At 41.5% G+C, this 23,106-nt stretch overlaps 1 protein-coding gene across 1 annotated transcript in view; it reads left to right on the top strand.

Moving 5' to 3' along the window:
• The window catches only part of TNPO1 (transportin 1), an 81,892-nt gene extending 67,487 nt beyond the window's left edge, over positions 1–14,405 (top strand). Inside the window, exons 19-24 of the mRNA XM_069750605.1 lie at positions 788–883; positions 9,575–9,650; positions 10,496–10,595; positions 11,566–11,640; positions 12,058–12,201; positions 12,662–14,405. Of these exons, the coding sequence (XP_069606706.1) occupies positions 788–883; positions 9,575–9,650; positions 10,496–10,595; positions 11,566–11,640; positions 12,058–12,165 (455 nt within the window). The 3' untranslated portion in view covers positions 12,166–12,201; positions 12,662–14,405. The remainder of the gene's footprint in view (positions 1–787; positions 884–9,574; positions 9,651–10,495; positions 10,596–11,565; positions 11,641–12,057; positions 12,202–12,661) is intronic.
• Positions 14,406–23,106: the final 8,701 nt, after the last annotated feature.

Genomic DNA, 23,106 nt, shown 5'->3' with positions numbered 1-23,106 from the left:
TTAAACTTTGCTGCCCGACTAATCCACCTCCCCCCCACACTATTCCCCGGCCTCTCCCCTATGTCTATCCCTGCACTGGCTCCCCATTACCCAGAGACTCCAGTTCAAAACCCTAACCATGACCTACAAAGCCATCCACAACCTGTCTCCTCCATACATCTGTGACCTCGTCTCCCGGTTCTTTCCTGCACTCAACTTCCGATCCTCACAAGATCTCCTTCTCTACTCCCCTCTTATCTCCTCTTCCCACAATCGCATCCAAGATTTTTCCTGCACATCCCCCCCTCCTCTGGAACTCTCTATACCCCAACATATCAGACTCTCACCTACCATCAAAACCTTCAAAAAGAACCTGAAGACCTACCTCTTCCGGCAAGCCTACAACCTGCAGTAATAACCGATCGACCAAACCACTGCATGACCAGCTCTATCTTTACCTACTGTATCCTCACCCATCCATTGTAGATTGTGAGCCCTCGCAGGCAGGGTCCTCTCTCCTCCTGTACCAGTTGTGACTTGTATTGATTATGATTACGGTACTTGTTTTTATTACGTATACCCCTCTTCACATGTAAAGCGCCATGGAATAAATGGCGCTATAATAATAAATAATAATTTGGAGGCTTCATTAGTTGATGAAAGTATATGGAAGAATCGATTCTTTTTAGTTCATTGCACATTCTACTAACTAGTTCCCATCGTAATAGTAACCTGCTTACATGACATGTATTATTATGCTGTGGTGTCCATGGAGTATAAGGTCTGTCCTTTTGTTTTTTTGTTTTAGGAGCTGAAATGCAGCCTTATATTCCACTGGTGTTGCATCAACTTGTAGAAATCATTAACCGGCCCAACACACCAAAGACTCTCTTAGAAAATACAGGTACCACTTGCCAGGTGTTTGCAGGCAGACACTGGACGGAGCTGATGTAATTTGTTTGCCATCAGATTTGTAGCCTTGACTACTCATTCATTTTATTATTTTAGCATCTTTTACCCCTTTTTTTTAATTAATATATTGTGTTGGATGTGTTTTTTTTTTTTTTTCTTCTTCTTCTTCTTTTCTTGCTCCAAACATGGTTGTCTACAACATACCACCAGCAAACTGTGATAAGGCACATTAATAAAGTACACCTCCAGTTAAAGATATCAGAACAATTGTAGTGATTGGTGAGTTTGCGCTCAGTAGCTGCCACTGCTCGGCCACCTATGCTGCCGTCTTCTGGGTTTTGTCTTCAGCTCTGTGCAGTGGCAATCACAATGTTATACAATGCTGGAAACTGAGATCTATTAGGCCGGGCCGTGCCAGTAGTGAGCACAAAGTCACTAATGAAAAGCCTAGATCAGATCATAGGGGTTTTTTTTTGTGCTTAATTTGGAGGCCCATTTTGAAAATCCTAATTCTGTTTTGGAATCCTAAACTGGTATAATTCCTCTCTTGTGTATATGTCTTATAACCTGAATATGAAATATAGTTCAGCTATTTATCCTAGTACTGAGAAGAGATATTAGAGGCTTCATATATTGTTAATGTATTGTTAGTTTCTTTAGTTTTTGTATTTTCTTTTGTATATGTTGAATGTGATGTACTTTTTGGCTAAAAATTCATTGTGGGACATAAAGTGTACCGAAAATGTAGCATATTTTTTGCATTCATGTATGATGTACCATTACTTTTTTACGGCAGTTCTAAACTAATGGAGTTTAAATTAGAAAGGAGTTAAAATCAAGGTGAGCATACATTGCCCCATGGTAGAGATTCGTCCCGCCCATAGATTTTCTGGCATTGCAGTTTAGACCCATTCAATTGAAGGGAACCTGACTCCATGTTTTATTATGTAACCTACAGCCACCACCTTTCTGCCCGGTGTTATAGCATTCTGGAATTATATAACTCTCCAAGACACTCTGCAAAACAAAAAAAAAAACTTTATTCACCTACAGGGCAGTCCGGTCCGATGGGTATCACTGGTCTAGATCTTTCTCCTTCTCTCTTCTTCTGGCGCTCTTTGGCCTTTTTCCCCGCTCATGTGCAGAACAGTACTTTGCTCTGCACTCAGAAGGGAAGAGAGAAGTCCACCTGCGCAGGAGTGCGATGGGGGATGCCGTGGATGATATAGGACGCTTCATCCGTCCGAAGCAAAGGAGGAGCACTGCAATCATAAAAAAAGAGGAGGCGATAGACCAACATAATCGATGCCCGATAAACCAACATCATCGATGCCCATTGGACCAGACCGCCACGTAGGGGAGTATAATAAATAGTCTTTTTGTTTTGCAGGGTGGCTTCGTGTCTTATGTACAGCATTCTAGAATGGTGGTAGCCGTGGGTTATATGGGAAAAACCTGGTGACTGCTTACTTTTTTATAGGGTAACATCATTTTAGTTTGCATATCATAAATCATTAGTATACATGAAAAAAGTGCCGTAGCTTTTGTAATCTTTCTCCAAGTGGACTGAGCTTTCTCTCAATTCAGAGGTAAAATCTGTATTCAGTGAACACACGAATTCCAATTATTGAGATGAGATGGCAGTTGGTGCTTTTAAAATTCTATGGAGATGGGAGCAGGAGGCAACAGACGTTTTGCTGAAATAAGTTGGTTCTCCATAGAAATTTCAAAGCACCAAGTGTCATCTCCTATATCATTAATGGGAAAATCTGCATTCTGTGATCTCTGAATCATTTTATCCGTGAATGAGTGAAAGATCAATTCAGGAGGAGAAAGGAACCATCTCTGGTAAGCTGTATTACCAAGGCTGTGTTTTTGTTTTTTTTTTTGTTTTTTTTCATGCACTGTGTGCTGCCAAATTAATTTTTTTTAGGAACAATCGGTGAGGTTGTTCTGACAGGTTGTAATTCCTTTATTGACCTCTTCTCAGCTGACTTATGACCACACACCACATGAAGGTAAAGCTGAGCTTTCATATGAGCGCAAGTCGGCTGCTGGAAATTTTATACACGGTCAGAACAAGCTCACCGATGGACTATCATTGACTCATTCTGCAGCCAACAATAGGCTGCAAAAGGCAAATGGTGCAAAATTTTTAATTATGCCCAAGTGCAAACATATTTTGCACTTAAAGGGGATGGGAGAACTATAATACCCAGATAGATTAGCGAAATTAGGATTATTTAGTCTAGAAAAAAGACGACTGAGGGGCGATCTAATAACCATGTATAAGTATATAAGGGGACAATACAAATATCTCGCTGAGGATCTGTTTATACCAAGGAAGGTGACGGGCACAAGGGGGCATTCTTTGCGTCTGGAGGAGAGAAGGTTTTTCCACCAACATAGAAGAGGATTCTTTACTGTTAGGGCAGTGAGAATCTGGAATTGCTTGCCTGAGGAGGTGGTGATGGCGAACTCAGTCGAGGGGTTCAAGAGAGGCCTGGATGTCTTCCTGGAGCAGAACAATATTGTATCATACAATTATTAGGTTCTGTAGAAGGACGTAGATCTGGGGATTTATTATGATGGAATATAGGCTGAACTGGATGGACAAATGTCTTTTTTCGGCCTTACTAACTATGTTACTATGTATGTATTTTTTAGTCTAAAATACATGCATTTAAAAAAAAAAAATAATAATAATAATTTTGCCTCAAGGCTGTCGGTAGTCTTTAAAGGGAACCTGACAGCAGAAATGTGCACATTAACCTACAGACAGTGTCAGGTCAGCGCCGTTACACTGATTACAATGATGCCTTGGTTGAGGAAATCCATCTTGTGGTTGTTTTTTAATCTTTATTTTCAGTTTTTTGTTAATGACATGCTCAAGCACTGGGGTGGCCTGTGGGGGGTCGTCGGACAGGTCACTGATCCCTCACTGACCTGCCCCCTAGATTACATAATGAATACCTGCACATACTGAAGAAAACAAAAACCCTTCTGCAGGCAGACGGCGGCCGTGGCCCCTGCACTGCAGCATAATTGCTTGTGTAGTGTCCTGATAATAACTGTGCTTGATGTTCGGATAGTACAAAAAAAATAAATTAAAATGGCTGCTACTGCGCTGGCGTGGCGGGTGCCATTGGTGTTTATAGAGGTGATCCGATAGCTGCTATTGCGCAGGCGGCACCATCTTGCTGGAGAAGAACAAAAAAAATCCTCCTCCAAGACAAGATGTCACCACCTGTGTAATAGCAGCTATTGGATCACTTCTATATACACCGACAACTGCTACTGCGCAGGCGCCATTTAAATTTTTATTTTTTTTTTGTACTATCTTAATGACATATAGCACAGTTAGTAGGACACTAAACATGCGATGGCCGCCTGCCTGCAGAAGGGTTTTTTCTTCAATATGTACATATATTCATTATGTAAACTAGGGGGCAGGTCAGTGAGGGATCAGAGACTCTCAGCAGTTTGCATTATGAGTATATAATAGATAAAAAAGCTCACAAAATAAATCAGCATAACAAATAACTATGTAAATCAATTGGTAAAGATTAATATCTGCTGATACAGATATTGGATCAAAAGTAAGGACAAGTCTCTAACTAGCAAGGGGAAAGAGGGTGGGAAAGACTAAAAGAACGACCATATAGTCCAGATATTGGTAAAATACGATCAATCTTTAGTAAACAACGTACAGAGGATAAATGAGGAAAAAGTGCGCCAATAAGCGCTATATAGATGACGACTGCACCGAGAATGCATGGAACCAGGAGGCCATAACCACTGCACATTGCAATCATAATCATCAAAGAACTCTCCATCCCCATAGAGGGGACTGATCAGAAAAAATAACATAGCGTGTGGGCACGTCTGCACATAATCAAGATGTAATTGCAAATGGAGACAAAATTGTCCAAAGGTATATAATGCGGTGTGTGAAAGCTCCTACTGCAGAGGACAAAATGTTGTCTGCAAAAGATTTAAAAAATGTTACCTCAAGTGAGACACAGAAGTGAGGGTTCCCTGGGTCCGTGTGTTCACCCCGACGCACGTTTCGGAAGCACTCCTTCAGGGGGCATGTTGAATATATAGTCAGATCACTACATGATTTCCCCCCTCCCCCCCCCCCCCAACAGGCCGCCCCGGAGCACAGGCATACCACTATCGCAAAACTGAAAATAAAGATTAACAACCACAAGACGGATTTCATCAACCATGGTATCATTGTAATCAGTATAACGGTGCAGACCTGACACTGTAGGTTACTGCGCACAATCCTGCTGACAGGGTCCCTTTTAAATGTATTAGTTGGCTGCTCAGCGTTCTACGGAGTGCATGTTTATTTTTATAAAAAGAGATAAGTGTAGAGACCGGGTAACTTTTTCCTCTAAGAAGAATGATAGGCCACCATACACATTAAAGGGGTTATCCGGGATCATAGACCTCCTTACATCTGATGTGTATGGGGTCCCCCAATCTCAGAATTGTTGGTCAGTTTTCAGATGAGCTGCTCCCTGGCTGTTGGCCACATGAGCGTTCATGACCGGTGGGATTGAGTCGCCCCCATGCATTGTAGCTAATTTGCAGCAGCTTGTAGGTTCTGATGACTTACCGCTCATGTACAGGAGTAAATTTAGCAGGGCCGTTCTCTTCCCTCGTGGAGCAGAAGGTTATACCGTGCATTCTCCAAATATATTTGAACTGCCACCACTAGGAACGTGTTCAATTAAGAACTGAGCAAGATCCCGAATTCTTCATTTTCACGCTGCGGGTCCCACACTGAGCTTTTATACAGGAAGCACATCCCTTGCTTTATATGCATGCTGACATTAGACTGTTCACAAATGCCTGTTCAATGGGAATGTTGCATAGTTTGTCACCTGGACGTAGGTTTTGTTTTATTCTGCTTCTATACAAATCTGCTGACTTCTAGTATCTGTTTAGTTTGCTTACAGACTATTTTATACAATATTTCCGACATCTTCCCCCTCCATTTCTCTTGTCTCTCGCATTAACCATCTGTCTCTGTATGAGAGAACGCATCTAAAACACAAAGTGCCCTCTTATATCCCCTCGTATCTTGCCAGTAAAGGTGCTCGGTACTCGTTTATTGTCTTCAAGATTCACGCCAACAAATAGACAATATCTCACTTTTAATAAAACTCTTAAAACTCGTTCATCCTTCCTAGGTAGTAGATATGTGATGTCAATGTTATATATGTCACGGAGACAGTCTGTTGTTTTTCTTTTTTTTTTTTTTTTGTGTTTCTAGGTGAGTTGTACACTTAAGGGGTTGACCGCTACCAGTACAGCCCCTTCTTAAGCGAAGTGTTGGGCCCAGATAAAATAATAAAGCCTGTACTCTCCTCCCATGCTGTTCCCACGGTGTCTGCACTCGCTGTCGTTAGGGCTGTAATGCGGTGTTGTGACGCTGGCGTCACGGTCTCCACCTTCGCACAAACTGAACATCAATAGGAAGCTTCCCCTGGCTTCTGAAGGTGGAGACAATGACGCCAGAGCTGATTGGGTGCCGGTCTCACTTGTCATTCCACCGCATCACGCGACAGCAAGCGTCGACACCGCTGTCCCTTCCCTCCACTCAGATGTAGTTTCTTGGCAGGTGAACCTTACTGCGAGCTTGGATGAGTACCTTCAATAGACAGCAAGAAATGTCATCTGATCGGACTACTATTCTGAAAATTGTTTTTCTCAGCATTGCACATGTAAACAAACTGTCTTGGTGCCTGTGCACACTTTTCAGATTTGTTTTTCTACGCAGATTTGTCACAAAACGCAAAGGGATTCCTGTTGCCAGCAAAGTGAATGATAATCCTGATGTCTCATGCACACGTTATTTGAGACATGCAGATTTGGTGCTGATTTATATCTTTCGGCGTATTTGCTGCAGATTTCACTCATACTGATGAGTAGTGAAAAATCAGCACAAAAAAACGCACATATATTACTGTTTTTCTTGCCAAGATATGCAGAAATTTCTGCATAACATACTTAACGTTTAGTCCAGGTGTTTACCATGACATCCCTTGGCATGACCATGTGCACAGAGCCTATATCAAGGCAGGTGCAGCCCTTGAAGGCCTATTTAAATGGCCAGTTTTGTCTTTAGAGCCGATCAGTTGTTCAGTATGATAGTTTCCCATACAGGCTGATATATGAAATCAGTCATTTGGAATCACAGGAAAATGTCTTCAATTTGTGTTGTGGATTGTCTCCCGCTTCACAGCCTTCATATGGATGTGTTTACACGTCACATTTTAAAGTTTTTCTTGTGGTTTCTGTCTGCAAACCTGTGAAGTCTGCCTTCTAATATTAAAGGGAACCTGTCACCTGTTTTGGCCGCTATAAGATGCGGCCACTGCCTTTCAGGGCTCATCTACAGCATTCTATAATGCTGGAGATAAGCCCCTGGTCTGACCTGCAAGTGAAGAAAAAAGTTTTTATACTCTCCCTGGGGGGGCAGTCTGGTCTTATGGGTGTCGTGGGTCCGGTGCCTCCCATCTTCTTGTGATGCCACCCTCCTGCTTCATCGCTTCTCGGCATCTCGCTCCGGCGCAGTTGTACTTATCGGCCCTGTGGAGGGCAGAGTAAAGTACTGCAGTGCGCAGGCCCCGGGAGAGTTCAGAGAGGCCCAGCACCTGCGCACTGCAGTACTTTACTCTGCCATCCACAGGGCCGATAAGTACGCATGCGCAGGAGCCCTGATGCCGGGGAGCCATGAAGAAGCAGGAGGGTGGCATCGCAAGAGGATGGGAGGCGCCGGACCTGCGACACCCATCAGATTGGACCGCCCCCCTGGGTGAGTATAATAAAACTAGTTTTTCTTCACTAGCAGGTCAGACCGGGTGCTTATCTCCAGCATTATGGAATGCTGTAGATAAGCCCTGAAAAGCAGTGGCCGCATCTTATAGCGGTAAAATCTGCTGACAGGTTCCCTTTAAACCTTTTCTAGTGCTGTTCAGCCCGAGATTGAGATCCACGTTGCAGACAGTGACTGTCTCTTAGTGATTCCTATCAGATACTCAGTGTACATGGTCCCAATTAATGGGTCACATCTGTAGGCAGATCCCCTGAACATTTACCTGTTTTTCCAATGGTCTGCCTCATATTTCCACTGAGGATATTCTTGTCAATTGCCATCAGATTTGTCTCCCTAATCTCCGTGTGAAAATACCCTTAGGGTACAGTCACACTATACGATTTACCAACGATCACGACCAGCGATACGACCTGGCCGTTATCATTGGTAAGTCGTTGTGTGGTCGCTGGAGAGCTGTCACACAGACAGCTCTCTCCAGTGACCAACGATGCCGAAGTCTCTGGGTAACCAGGGTAAACATCGGGTTACTAAGCGCAGGGCCGCGCTTAGTAACCCGATGTTTACCCTGGTTACCAGCGTAAAAAAACCGAAACATTATATACTTACATTCCGGTGTCTGTCCCTTGCCGTCTGCTTCCCGCACTGACTGACTGCCGGCCGTAAAGTGAAAGCACAGCACAGCGCGCTGTGCTCTGCTTTCACTTTACGGCCGGCAGTCAGTCAGTGCGGGAAGCAGACGGCAAGGGACCTGACGGACACCGGAATGTAAGTATGTACTGTTTGTTTTTTTTTTACTTTTACGCTGGTAACCAGGATAAACATCGGGTTACTAAGCGCGGCCCTGTGCTTAGTAGCCCGATGTTTACCCTGGTTACAAGCGAACGCATCGCTGGATCGGTGTCGCACATACCGATCTAGCGATGACAGCGGGAGATCCAGCGACGAAAGAAAGTTCCAAACGATCTGCTACGACGTACGATTCTCAGCAGGGTCCCTGATCGCTGCTGCGTGTCAGACACAGCGATATCGTATGGATATCGCTGGAACGTCACGGACCGTACCGTCGTAGCGACAAAAGTGCCACTGTGAGACGGTACCCTTAGTGTTTATCGCCCGGTCTCCTGGATTCTGCCTTACTGTACATTTTTTTTTTACATTCAATTCAATAGGTAAAAAACACCCTGTCCAAAAAAACATGCAAAGCACAAAATGCTGATGACAAAAAAAAAGGGTGTGCATGAGATTTCTGATGGGCTTCGATGGTACTGTGAAAAGCAGCTGATAAAATATATATATATATATATATATATATATATATCAGCAAAAACGCCCAGTGTGAACTTAAGGTTTGTGGCCATAATAAGGCTAAGTACCTGGTTTTGGATTCCACCAAATTTGCCCAATATTGTCTACCCTGACATTGATCGTTAGTGATTTTAAATATTTTATTTTATTATCCAAATTTGGCATTTAACAAGCAAAATAAAATAAATACGGTACTTGTTTCCAAGAAATCAGAGACTGAGGGCCTTGCGTTTTAGGTGTTCTCTCGTTTTTCTTTCCTTTTTCTCCCTGCCCTCCTTTCTCCGCCCCTCCACTCCTCTCCAGCCCTAATCCCCTTCTGACGGTTATGCCATATGTCACTCCCTCTGCGGAGGCGGTGCTCATAAACGACACTAGTGATATCTTATGTTTATTATCATACACAGATTCTGTTTTCTGTTTCTGAGTTATTTGTTGTTTTTTTTCTTTATTTTTTCTCCTCCCCCCTCATTTGCTCATGTCTTGGTTGGCGTTTGGTGGTGTATAACCGTGATTGCGTTGCCTTAGCAATAACAATTGGTCGTCTTGGTTACGTTTGTCCTCAAGAGGTGGCCCCCATGCTACAGCAGTTTATAAGACCCTGGTGTGTATTCTTCAATCTTTTTTTACATTCATTTCTCCATGTTTTCTTTACAGTTCACATTTTTAGACTTTATTTTGTATTTGTTTGTTTTTTTTGGTTTTGTTTTTTTTGTCAGTTATTACACGGTCCTTAGTCATTGTCAGACATGTGACTAATCTTGTCCTATATTTTGTCACTTATTTTTTAATTTTTTATTTTTTAATTTCTTCCAAGCATTGTCATATACAAGTCTTATCATTTCTGTTGTGGCTAACGACTAATTGATGCATGGGAGCATGGGATAAGATTGTCACATGCTTGTTGTGTTTAAAGCTTGTTTCTTAAGTTTACCCATTGCCATTGCAGCTAGGAGGTGGCCATTTCTGATCTCCTATACCTACCAGTGACTACACTGAGACCTTGCACCTCACTAAGCCACTAAGGCCTAGATATCCATGGCAGTATGTACACACGGCGGCCTCCTCTGTGTGAGCAGTAGGTAAACGGAAAGGGCATCAATTCTGGTTTTCAGACATGCTGCATGCACATATCACGCCAACGTGTTACATCCTACCCTAGACTGGTAACACTGGCACTAATGTATCAGCAATTGTCACACTTTATGTGGTAGCTTCCCAAAGGCTTTTTTTTTATACATTTTATTTTATTTATTTTTTTTATTTCCAAGACTTGGTTGAAATAAGATTTAAAGCTAGTTTTCCAGTTTCTCCAGTAACGTTGGTAGGGTAGAGTCACTCCAGTTTGCATACAGCGTAGCACTAAGCAGAGTAACTTTCGGTGATCTCTGATGTTCAGCGCGCTCTTGAGCCTCCCAAGGAATAAATAAGGTGTGCTGTTATTTGTAGGTGTACTTCATTACGAAATATTCGAGACAATGAGGAGAAAGATTCTGCTTTCCGTGGCATTTGTACGATGATCACTGTAAATCCCGGAGGTGTAGTTCAGGTAAGGGTTTTCCAATCTTTTGGACAGCGGAGTCCTGGAGCCGCTCACTTCTGCATTGGAGTGGAGTATTGTCGATGGGTCAGAGATTGGGAGATCGGCTCAGCATGATCCAGTTCTTCCTCCCCCCCCATGTTAAGCAAAATGGTGCACAGGAGCATGAAGTGGTGCCAGCTCTTACAGCACACAAAGATTCGGCACTCGATTTCCCATCAAAACCGTTCTATTTATTCAGAAGAACCTGCACATTATTAAAAATAGTGCAAAAACCTGTTTCACTCAACTAAATGCTGTTACTCAGGTGTGGTTTTACATTTTCCCAGTCTGATGGCGATATCTGCACTGGAGATCATTAACCTTTTATAACACTGTAAGGCCGGGATCACACATATGCGAGATACAGCCGAGTCTCGCAGGTGAAATCCCTCCTCTGGCGCCCGCACTTGGGAGCGGAGCGTGAAGCTCCATGTATTGCTATGCGGCTGCATGCTCCCTTCCGGAGTGCCGGCGCCAAAGGAGGGATTTCACCTGCGAGACTCGGCCGGATCTCGTGTATGTGTGATCCCGGCCTAAGTCTAATAAACAAGACCCAGCCTGCTGGTGGTACTCCTATGCAGGTATGTGAGGTCAGAATGTCATTGCCAATGATGGACTCCATTGTAGAAGTGAGCAGGCACTGGTCAAGCTGGTTGGTGATTTCAGTCCTTGAATATAAAGCGTTAGATCATGGAGTTTGCACATAAGTGTACAGTAGCTAACAAGCGGTGAAATGTGTTATTTCCCCTGCTGCAGGGGAAATGTATTACCTCCTGGCAAAATTGTCTGGGAACCTTCTTCTGAATTCATCCATGGTTACTCCCGGGTTAGGCAGCCTACATGTCCTCTCCGCTTGCTTTCCTTTACTGCATGAGTAATGTATTACTGTTGCTTAGTTGTAAGTGGTGTTTTCATTGAATACTTTTTACACTTTCAGGATTTTATTTTTTTCTGTGATGCTGTTGCATCTTGGATTAATCCAAAGGAAGACCTCCGGGACATGTTTTGTAAGGTAGAGTGATTTGCGTTTTTTTGTGTGATTTGATTATATTGAGATAAAATGATGGTATATAGCTTGTCTATAGCCTTCCCATCACCCTAAATATCAGTGCTGACCAGTCACTGAGATCAATTGCCACCCTGAATGCTCTTTGGCCCATGTGTGCGGCCAGCAGAAGGGGCAGACCTAAATATAATAAATGTTATATATCTGTAACAATGTCACATGGCCCTCAGATGTAAATGGTTTTTATGATTGTGATGGCCTACTTGGCACTACTGAACAACTCCTGTAAGGGCAAATGTTACTTTCCTACTTCCAGGAAAGGTTAAGTGACTGAGTTTACCGTAATTATCTGTGACTGCAGAATTGCCTGTTAACATGTTGTAGGATCCAATTGACCTCCATCATTGCTTGCCTTCGTTGTAGATCCTTCATGGATTTAAAAACCAAGTAGGGGAAGAAAATTGGAGACGCTTTTCGGACCAGTTTCCGCCTCCCCTTAAAGAACGTCTTGCGGCTTACTATGGAGTCTAACCTAGATGTGCTCTAGCTGCAGTCTCAACATTAGGGGTAAGTAGCGGTGGAAACCTTTTATTCTCGGCTTGCACTGGGTTACTCCTGGCTGTAAGCGGTGTTTCAGCTCTGCACTACTTTCATTGTCGTTTCTTAGGTTGCTCGTGTTTTTCACAAATGATGTGCTTAAACAAGTAGGAAAATGTGCAAGCCGATGTTTTATTAGGAACATTCGATTATTCACCTGTATAAGGATTGTGATTAGCTGATGAATGAGTGACGTTAATATTTGAGTGATCTGATGGCTTTTTTGGCAGCACCTCGCTTGGTGCTGCCTATAACATGTTTCTTGATCGAACAAACTTGTCAGTGATCCTCATTTGCTAGTCTGCCTGTGTAAACGGGGCAGTAAATTTGTGGCGAGTGACATGTACTTGATCAGCATTTTAAGATCTGTTGACAAGTCTAAATGCACCATAATAATTAACGTAACCTTGTGTTTCTTTATCTCCCCTAGGTCCTTCAGTCTGGGAGACAGCGGGGGAGCCTCTGCACCCAGGGAAAAGCTACCCTATTGTAGGGGGGAAGGGCAAACCAGTAGGGAACACAGTTCAATCCCAAAGCCTACTGGGAGGGGCGGGAGGGAGGTGTTGCCGTCACTGTATTAAGTCGATGTCGGGAAACGTTTAAACGTCTGGAGCCTATGTGGGTGGAAACATGTCTCCTTAACAAATCTGCACTGGATGTGAAGAAGCAAATTCTAATCGCCAAGCAGCACATTCTGGTATACGGGGAATCGTACTCCTAACGAGTACCTTAAAATTGGACTCTAGAGGGGGTGGAAGAAGAGGAATCTAATTTTTGCACACTTCAGAGGAAATCTTCAGAATGGGGTTATAGCAGTAAATTGCGTATATTTTAAAGCAAAGGGTTGCCTAACTATCCCACTAATCGGGAGTTCTATGTTTGCATGTTAATGAAGACCTAACTAGATGAAGTTGGCGAAGTTAAACACCGCTTGCTACGTGTGTTAAGTGCAGGTAATGGCAGTCGCACTTCAGATGCCTGTGACATCAAAAATTAAGATCTGCATAAAATTGACATCCACCAAAATGCCAAATTTAGTATTTTTTATTTTTTTTTTCTAGGATTATTTATTTTTTTTCGTTCAGGAGGTGGGGAGTAACTAGTAAAAAGGAAACTCCTTATTTTTAGTTTACGATAAATCTTTAATATAAGTATATATTTTTTTAAGAGTCACTCCTTTGCTGAATGTTAATTTGCAGGGTTTTTTGGCAGCAAAAACAAAACAAATAAAACCAAGGCATTCTGTACCGATGTTTGAGATCGCAAAGTGCTTTGCACCTTAGTGCAGTGTCATAAGGAATTTCTTTATTTAGGAGTCTGCAGTTCAGGATTTGTTATAGTGGTTAAAATAATAAAATTTAGTGAGTTAAGTAGCATGCTTATATCACACATTAAGATAGGCCAACACCTACCATATGCGCCAGGACTTTTTTTTTTTTAATACACATTAAATATGCATTGTCGGTTTATTTTTTTTAATGTTTTTTTTTAGGTTTCTTAGTGACAATATAAGGATATCTACATTTTAAGTGCTGCGGCGTACGGTTAGCCCGTAACCTGTCAATTGGGCCTGCCACACTGTATTGCAAGCCTGTCTGACGGAAAGAGGTCTAAAAGAAAAACTAATAAAAATAGTGATGTCTCCAGCATCTAACAATTTTGACAAACAAAGATGTATTGTATCACAGTGTGGAGACTGATCTACATGTGGAAAACCTTGTTGCCTCCGTGCTGTCAGTGTGGTGTGCTTTTTGCATGGATAAATACTAGTGATTACTGCAAGTTCTGTGGAGTAAGATCAGTCTAAGAGGGATGCATATGTGGTAGGTGGGGCATTTTTCAATACTAGACATCGAGGTAATTGGCATATTCCACTAGTGATTTTCACTTCAATGTATTACCCCCTTTTTTTTTTTCCTTTTTTTTTTATGCATGATCATATATCATTGAGTTCATAAAAGCAAGGTATCTGCTCTCTAATGGCGCATGTTGGTGGCCCTTTGTACCCTAAGCAGATACATTGGGGTGCAAATTAAATAGCATCAGTATGAAAGATGGGTTCTGTTTCCCCTTTAATTCCCCCATCCCCCCGCATTTCATTTTGTTCAGCTTTTTTTGTTGCTTTTCTTTACTTGTATTCCTGTGAATAAACCCTTTATTAATTTAACCTTTTATTTTTCTTTCCATGTGTATTTTCTTATGTACTGTGAATGTGAACATTTTAACTGGCACTCTCAATGAAGGTGTCCATGTAAAAGTGCACGTCTTTATTAATTCAGATTGCCTCAGTGGTATCCCATGATGATAAAGAAATCGCCTTTTTTTTTTTTCTCTTCTCTAAACTCTGCGGGTCGGAGTTAAGTCTACACGCTCCGTTTTCTTAGAGCAGATTCTAGAAGCTTGCAAGCAATGTTAAGCCATAACCATTTTTTACGATATTTGTTCAAGTTGTTTTGCGAGTGAAACATTTGTAATCAATTTTGTAAAACAAACAAAAAAAAAATCCCTATTTTGCATGGTTTTATTTTTTTCACTAAAATGTACATGGTAGCAGGAGACACAAGGACTGAAAGCACTGTAAACTAACAATCCATGGAAGTATATAATGCTGCTACACAAGCTTAGACAACGCCATCTTTATTTTTTCTTTATGAACTATCCCTTTTCGAATGTCAGAAAATTAGTGGAAAAAATCGTACTTTTTTTTTTTTTTTTTTTTTTTTTTTAAACATGTAATCTTATTTTTACAGTACTTTTAGAATATCCAAAATGGCAAAAATTAATCTCCAATTACTTAAAAGTTGTCCCATAATCTAGGTGGCTGTCTAAATCATTTACTCTTCGCTCAATCTTAAAGTCAAACTATAAATTTTTCTTTTTTTTCTTTTCTCTCCCTGAAATCTTAAGAACTTTATAATAATTTGTAATAATATAAACGTCATGTATTCTGAAGTTTTGTAGAAATGGTCTCCTGGAAATCTGAGTGAGATAAATAATAAAACCATTCAAATAAAAACATTTATTTTGTAGGGGAAAGACTGGTCATGTCAAATATTTTTTTTTTTTGACTATTTCAAATCTCTTTTACAAAAAGCCATTTTTTTGACACTGTAATATCAATCAATCCGCTTTAATGGTCACAGGAGACAGGGTTGCCTTTTTTTTGTTTGCTAATTATCAATAGTTCCTTGATTCTTGCATCATGGGATATATAAAACGTCTTACTATTGTGGTCTCGTCTTGACAGTTTTTGAATGTCAATGGAATGTTTATAGAATTGTGGGTCTTTGTCTTGTTACATTCCAGTGTTTCTGCCTCTTGGCATGCTAAAAGCACGGCTTACAATGTCTGTCTCTCACACTGAATAAAGTGCTGTTAGAGTGCTAAACTACAGAAATAGCCGCTGCTATGTGATGTAGATTCTCTACTTGAATATTTTTATGTTGTAGGAACCTCAGGAGGTCTGTGTTTACTGTGTTTTTTTTTTTTTTTTATATCTACCTTCTTTCTTGTTTTGAGCTACCCTATGTAGAAGGACTCTAACCATGATCAAAAAAGAAAACTGCCCATCAACCTAAGTTGGTAACAGAAAGCAAACTTTATCCAGATAAAAGATATAGTCGCTATATAGTTTCAGAAGCTCCGTGACGGGTTGGGTTTTTTCTCAACTTTTTTTTTTCTTAAGTGACGCAATTTTGTTTTTCAAAGTTCCATGGGTGCAGCACTTTAATAAAGTGGTACAGCTGCCACAAGTCACTAGCCAACACATTTTTCCACTTGCGAGCTTTTTAAGATAGCTGTTGGGATCTGACTTGTAAATATGCTTGGTGCCAGAGGGCATTGGTTTGTTTCTTGGTGAATAACCCTAACCGAAGCATGTACAGTACAGACCAAAAGTTTGGACACACCTCCTTTAAAGATTTTTCTGTATTTTCATGGCTATGAAAATTGTGCATTCACGTTGAAGGCATCAATACTATGAATTAACACATGTGGAATTATATACGTAACAAAAAAGTGTGAAACAACTGAAATTAGGTCTTATATTCTAGGTTCTTCAAAGTAGCCACGTTTTGCTTTGACTGCTTTGCACGCTCTTGGCATTCTCTTGATGAGCTTCAAGAGGGAGTCACCGGGAATGGTCTTCCAACAATCTTGAAGGAGTTCAAAGATGCTTAGAACTTGTTGGGCCTTTTGCCTTTACTCTGGTGATCCAGCTCACCCCAAACCATCTCGATTGGGTTCAGGTCTGGTGACTGGAGGCCAGGTCATCTGGCGTAGCACCCCATCACTCTCCTTCTTGGTCAAATAACCCTTACACAGCCTGGAGGTGTGTTTGGGGTCTTTGTCCTGTTGAAAAATAAATAATGGTCCAACTAAACGCAAACTGGATGGAATAGCATGCTGCTGCAAGATGCTGTGGTAGCCATTCTGGTTCAGTATGCCTTCATTTTTGAATAATTCACCAACAGTGTCACCAGCAAGCATCCCCACACCATCACACCTCCTCCATGCTTCATGGTGGGAATCAGGCATGTAGAGTCCATCCGTTCACCTTTTTTGCGTCGCACAAAGACATGGTGGTTGGAAACAAAGATCTCAAATTTGGACTCCTCAGACCAAAGCACAGATTTCCACTGGTCTAATGTCCATTCCTTGTGTTCTTTAGCCCAAACAAGTCTCTTCTGCTTGTTGCCTGTCCTTAGCAGTGGTTTCCTAGCAGATATTATACCATGAAGGCCTGCTGCACAAAGTCTCCTCTTAACAGTTGTTGTAGAGATGTGTCTGCTGCTGTTAACCTGCGATATCTGAGGCTGGTGACTCGGATAAACTCATCCTCAGCAGAGGTGACTCTTAACCTTCCTTTCCTGAGGCGGTCCTCATGTGAGCCAGTTTCTTTGTAGCCCTTGATGGTTTTGCAACTGCACTTGGAGACACTTTCAAAGTTTTCCCAATTTTTCGGACTGACTGACCTTCATTTCTTAAAGTAACGATGGCCACTTGTTTTTCTTTACTTAGCTGCTTTTTTCTTGCCATAATACAAATTCTAAAAGTCTATTCAGTAGGACTATCAGCTGTGTATCCACCAGACTTCTTCACAACACAACTGATGGTCCCAACCCCATTTATAAGGCAAGAAGGGCACGCCTGTGAAGTGAAAACCATTTCTGGTGACTACCTCTTGAAGCTCATCAAGAGAATGCCAAGAGTGTGCAAAGCAGTCATCAAATTCAAAAGGTGGCTACTTTGAAGAACCTCGAATATAAGACATAATTTCAGTTGTTTCAAATTTTTTGCCAAGTATATAATTCCACATGTGTTAATTCATAGTTTTGATGCCTTCAGTGTGAATGTACAATTTTCATAGTCATGAAAATACAGAAAAATCTTTAAATGAGGTGTCCTAAGTTTTGGTCTGTACTGTACATCTGTAGGACACTATGCTACACATAGAGCTGTGAAAAGGGACGGTAAGTGTTGTCAGACTGTATTCAAAGTAAGAATCAATACCTTTCAAGTCTAAGAGATCTCATACCACTGCCTTCGTTGACTTTTTTGTTTTTTATTGCAAAAATTGCTATATACCCTTCAAGCGTTTTATTTTTCACCCAGAGACCTTTCATAAAGAAAGTTAGAGGGATAGCTGTAAATGGAAGAGGCCACGTGAAAAAGCTTGTGTTCATTTGTGTTGTGCTTCACAACCTTCACCATGGTATTTCAATGCTTTATTGTTGCCTTCATGGAAAGTATTCCCTTCCAAACGTCTTGCAAAAAATTCCCGTACATGGTGCAAGTTTGACCAACTTCATGCGCTTTGTTGGCTGCCCGTTCTTAAAAGATCTGTGTGTATTATGGGTGTCCAGGCTTGTGTGTCACGTTTCTGATGGGGGAATCGTTAAGTGTCAGAATGAAACTGGTAAGACGCCTTTTGTGCTTTCTCAAGAACACTATTGAAACTCTTCTTATACTTTTTACAATTGTCCCCGGTGATGTGGTCATAGGGCCGGACCACTGTTTTTAAGAGTTGCCATTTAATCTTTATGTATTTTACACTCAATCTGACCGCGGGTGGTTCTGAAGCATTGTACAGGTGCCGTTTTAATGAATGTGACTGATCCTCCAAATCAAAAGAATGTTTTCTTGTCCTCTAAAGAAACCTAGTCTTTCTCAGGAGCCCGAGGGCAAATTTGAGGACCACTCTCCTAAGGGGCTACTTTTTAAAGCACTATGTTTGGAATAGATAGCCATCAATAATCAAATCGTAACACTGTGATTAAAAACAGTTCAAACAGCCATGTGATAAAACAATCATAGTTATATTTTTCTAAAGCAATATGCACATACATAAAAAGGGAAAGGCACTTCTCATTAGCACTTCCGCAATCCTTTTGATATGGGCACATAACATGGTTGCATCTTTCTGGTGGCAACTTAGGTTGAGTGCATTACTGAATAAAAGCTTTATATCTGATTGTTTCCCTACCCTGAAAGATAACTTTTACACTTCTATGCTCCTCCAATCTAACAGTCTAATACAGGCTTGTGTAACCTGTGGCTCTTCAGCATTGGGCTCGACACGTTCAACAGCTGGACAGTCCAGTGTTGCCAGGGCATACTTAAGAGATGAAGTTCAGTTTTTGGAGAGCTACACGTTTCTTACCTCCAGTCTAATAAATTAAGCGATATTTCTCAAGTTTGCCTCTGCTTATTGAACTACACTTTCAATAGAAGAAAACTTATGGTTTTAGTTTTTGATAAGCTGCTGAATTTTAAACGTTTTTGGGGCCACCAAATATTTTGGATCATGCAGAGAATATATATATTGTACTGTAGTAATTTTGTATTTACATTTGTATGATGTGATAATAGATGTGAATGTTAATCACTGCTTGGCTGTGTTAATAAAGTTGTTTAAGTACATGGCGTTGTAATTTATTTCTAATAAGTTTTTGGGGTACCAAGAAGTACCTGTGATTAGTTATTTTGAGCGAACGTGCTGGGATAAGGTGTGCTCGGGTGCTAGCTGAGTGTCTTCGGCACGCTCAAAAAATGTTTGAGTCCCTGCAGCTGCATGTCTCACGGCTGTTAGCAGCAACACATGCAGGGATTACTTAACAGCTGTGAGACATGCACGATCGTGAACTCAAACCAATTATTTGACCACGCCGAAGACACTGGGTTAGCACACGAGCATGCTCGGATAACACCTTATCCGAGCACCATCGCTCCTTGTGATGTGTCCACTAGTGAACGATTAACCACTTCACCCAACATTCTGCTTAGTTGTTAAAAAAAAACTGTTGCCTAAGTGTTACTATTTTTTTTTTTTTTTTTTTTCGTTTGTTTCGAACTGTAGTGGTTTTGACTAATTGCATAAGAAAGTATATTACAAAAATGCAATTTAGTATCAAACTTTGCTTTTGTTACTATGCCAGTAAAATAGGTGAATTTGTGTGGAGAAACACACAAATCAGAATTGAAAAGTACAGCTGGGAGATGATCAATTTAAAAATGATTGCCTTCTAGATGGTTTTGAGTTTCTCTTCATTCTTAGGTGTTTTGACAGCCGGGATACATGGGGACTAACAAACATTTCTGACCGCAGTGGTCAAAGCATTCTATAGGAGCTAGAGCATCAAGTTGGATTTGCTGGTGGACTTCCAGAACGTGCTAATGCCACAATCATGAAGAATTAAAAGGGTCTAGAGAAACAATTTGTTACAACTCTAGATATAGAATCAAACACTTTCATGTATCTTCAGAGCTTTTTCCAGGGCTGTCTGAGCCAGAGGTCAAAACTGATGTTTTCATTGGACAATAAAGATCCTAAAGTGCAAGAGATTCTTTAAAAATGCCAGAGTTGGTAATTTCTTATCAGCCATAAACCAAAGTGGAGAGTTGACCCTGGTTTAGATTATAGTGAGGATCTACAGCACTAATGGCTACAGGCTAACTCGCATAAACAACGAAGATACGGACTATCTTGATAACTGGTGTAAAAGGCAAGAACATGGGTGTTACTGTAAACTCTTCAACCAGGATCTACTGGACTTTGCAGACTTGAGAAAAATATTGTCCTGTGCCAAAGCAAAGTTTTTGTGGATTAATAGCACAAAATTTGTGAGGCATTAACAATTGCGAAATAGGATCAAAAATGTTTACACAGTGTAATAATTGCCTCTTATCCACTCTGTCATTCTGGATTTTGGCAGTTGCGTTTGAAGTTTTATACTCGAGCTGAATGAAACTGCCAAAGTTGTTCTTTGGGTCAGCACCTCTAGCAAAAAAAAAAGCACACCGCCATCTCAACAAAGTGTAGGAGGGCAGTCTCACACGTCCAGATAATTCCGGTACCGGAATTATCCGTGTGCCTGTGCGTTTCTGTGGCACATCAGTGTGGCACACGTGTGCCGCCCGTGTGACCACTGGGTACCACACGCACCGTGCAGGAGACGGCGCTAAAGTTTACTGCTGTCCTCTGCATCTGGTGCTGAAGCCGCGATTCATATCTTCCCTGCAGCAGCGTTTGCTGTAGAGAAGATATGAATAATCGCGATTAAAATAAAGCTCCATGTGCCCACCCCCTGTGCGCCCCTCCCCCCCCCCCCCCCCCCCCCCGCTGTTATTAAAATACTCACCCGGCTCCCTCGCTGGCACTGCTTCCTGTCCTGGCCGCACCTTCTACTGTATGAGCGGTCACGTGGGGCCGCTCATTTACAGTAATGAATATGCGGCTCCACCCCTATGGGAGGTGGAGCCGCATATTCATGACTGTAATCGGCGGCCCCACGTGACCGCTCATACAGTAGAAGGTGCGGCCAGGATAGGAAGCAGCGCCAGCCAGCGAGAAAGCCGGGTGAGTATTTTAAGAACATCAGGCGGGCGTACAGGGGGTGGGAACATGGAGCTTTATTTTAAACACAATTATTCATATCTTCTCTACAGCAAACGCTGCTGCAGGGAAGATATGAATCGCGGATTCAGCACCAGTGGGGGGGGGACCGCTTACAGTAGCGCTGTCTCCTGCATGGCACACGGACAACGTCCGTGTGCGGTACGTATTTTACACGGACCCATTGACTTTAATGAGTCCGTGTAATCCGTGTGCTCCCACGAACACTGACATGTCTCCGTGTTTGGCCCACGGAGACACGGTCCGCAAAAAATCAATGACATCTGCACAGATGCATTGATTTAACTGTGTCTACGTGTGTCAGTGGCTCCGGTACGTGAGGAAACTGTCACCTCACGTACCGGAGACACTGACGTGTGAAACCGGCCTGAGATTGGTTTTGGCAATAGTTGACCAGTTAGTTTTCATTTATCTAAATATGATTACATTGGATGGTACAACATCTTGTTCTAAGGGGTGCACAGCCCTGGGAAACTTCCCACTACGGCTTCTTTCAGAAGTTTTGAAAGCAATTTTTTTTTTTTTGTAATTTCTGAAGCAGTTTTTAAAGACTTTTAATTGAACAGCACTTGGTTGGAGTGGATACATAGACTTGACATGTGCTACTCCACCTGACAGTCGTTTTTCAAAACCTAAAATGGTGGAGAGAAAAAACGCTCAAAAGGCTGAACATATGAACCGCAAAGTGGTTTAACAATAGAAATGCATAGGCAGAGTATCGAACAATTTTTCATGCTTTCTTTTTGAAGCATACCTCTTGTAATAAAAAATTAAATGCACATTGTCATTTACAACAATGTGTAATATACATACTGTTAGGATTTTTCTCCTCTTACTGGTTCAAACAGTTGATACAAATCACGCAAATATTTGCATACATGCCATTAGATTCTCATTTGCTTTTCTCAACACTATTGAGAGACACAGATGGCACATAACCCCAAGCACGCAAATCAGATTTTTTTTTTTTTGTCACATGAAAACCGGTTGAACTGTCAATCGGAGCGGAATCCTAGCAATGTGTATACTACACTGTTAGGATTTTGTAATGCTTAGTAGAAATATTTCCACAGCTGGACAACTCCTTTTAAAAACACATGTCTGATACATGTAGCAAGTAGAGTTTACAGGTCCCCATGTCTTGAGTGAGTTATCGGCATAGAATGACTGTTAAAGCCAAGTACAGGCACTCTGCATCATGGTGGGGTCAATCATTTAAAGGACAGTGAGGTGGTGAGTTCGTCAATGGAAGTCTTCAAACAGAGGCTGGACAGACATCCGTCTGAGATGGTTTGGTGAATCCTGCATTGAGCAGAGTGGGGTTGGACACGACACTGGAGGTCACTTCCAACTCTAATATTCTATGGTTACTTTGCTGACTGAGTCCTTTTATGGACTAAAATGTATGGATTAGACCAATCCACTGCAATTGTTACCTGAACTCCACAGTCTCACATATGCCTATGATGCTATTGAGTCTTGTGAAGAGACCTATGGCCAGCCCATGCATCGTAGTACATACTTAGCCTGCGAAACATGGATGTATGAACACCGCTTAAATCAAGTATATAGTCATAAGTGTGTAGAGATTTGTACATTGAACAATCTGTCATACTATGTTCTATTAAGAAATTTGCACAGCGGCACTTGAAATTGTGGGTTTGGAAAGGTTTCATAAAGATGACCTGCAGACGTATGTTTTTACTGGACCAAGCTTTAATCACCATAGGAGATATGTGATAACTTATTGTAATTGGTTGTATGCAACCAATTAGACTTTGTGTATCATCAATAAGTCAGAACTATTAATTCCCGAAAATAGCTTAGTCACACCCCCTGAGGAAGCGAGTGACACGAAGCATGAGTTGGGCCCAGTATGGTGGTTGATTTTGCTCTGGGTAATTACCTGCTCTAATATAATTTTCATCATATGTATAGCATGGGGAAAATAAGTATTTGAT

This window comes from Ranitomeya imitator, chromosome 1, assembly GCF_032444005.1.
Source record: "Ranitomeya imitator isolate aRanImi1 chromosome 1, aRanImi1.pri, whole genome shotgun sequence".
Lineage (NCBI taxonomy): Eukaryota > Metazoa > Chordata > Amphibia > Anura > Dendrobatidae > Ranitomeya > Ranitomeya imitator.
The sequence above is the reverse complement of the archived record's forward strand: the minus strand, read 5'-3'. Positions and strand labels throughout refer to the sequence as shown.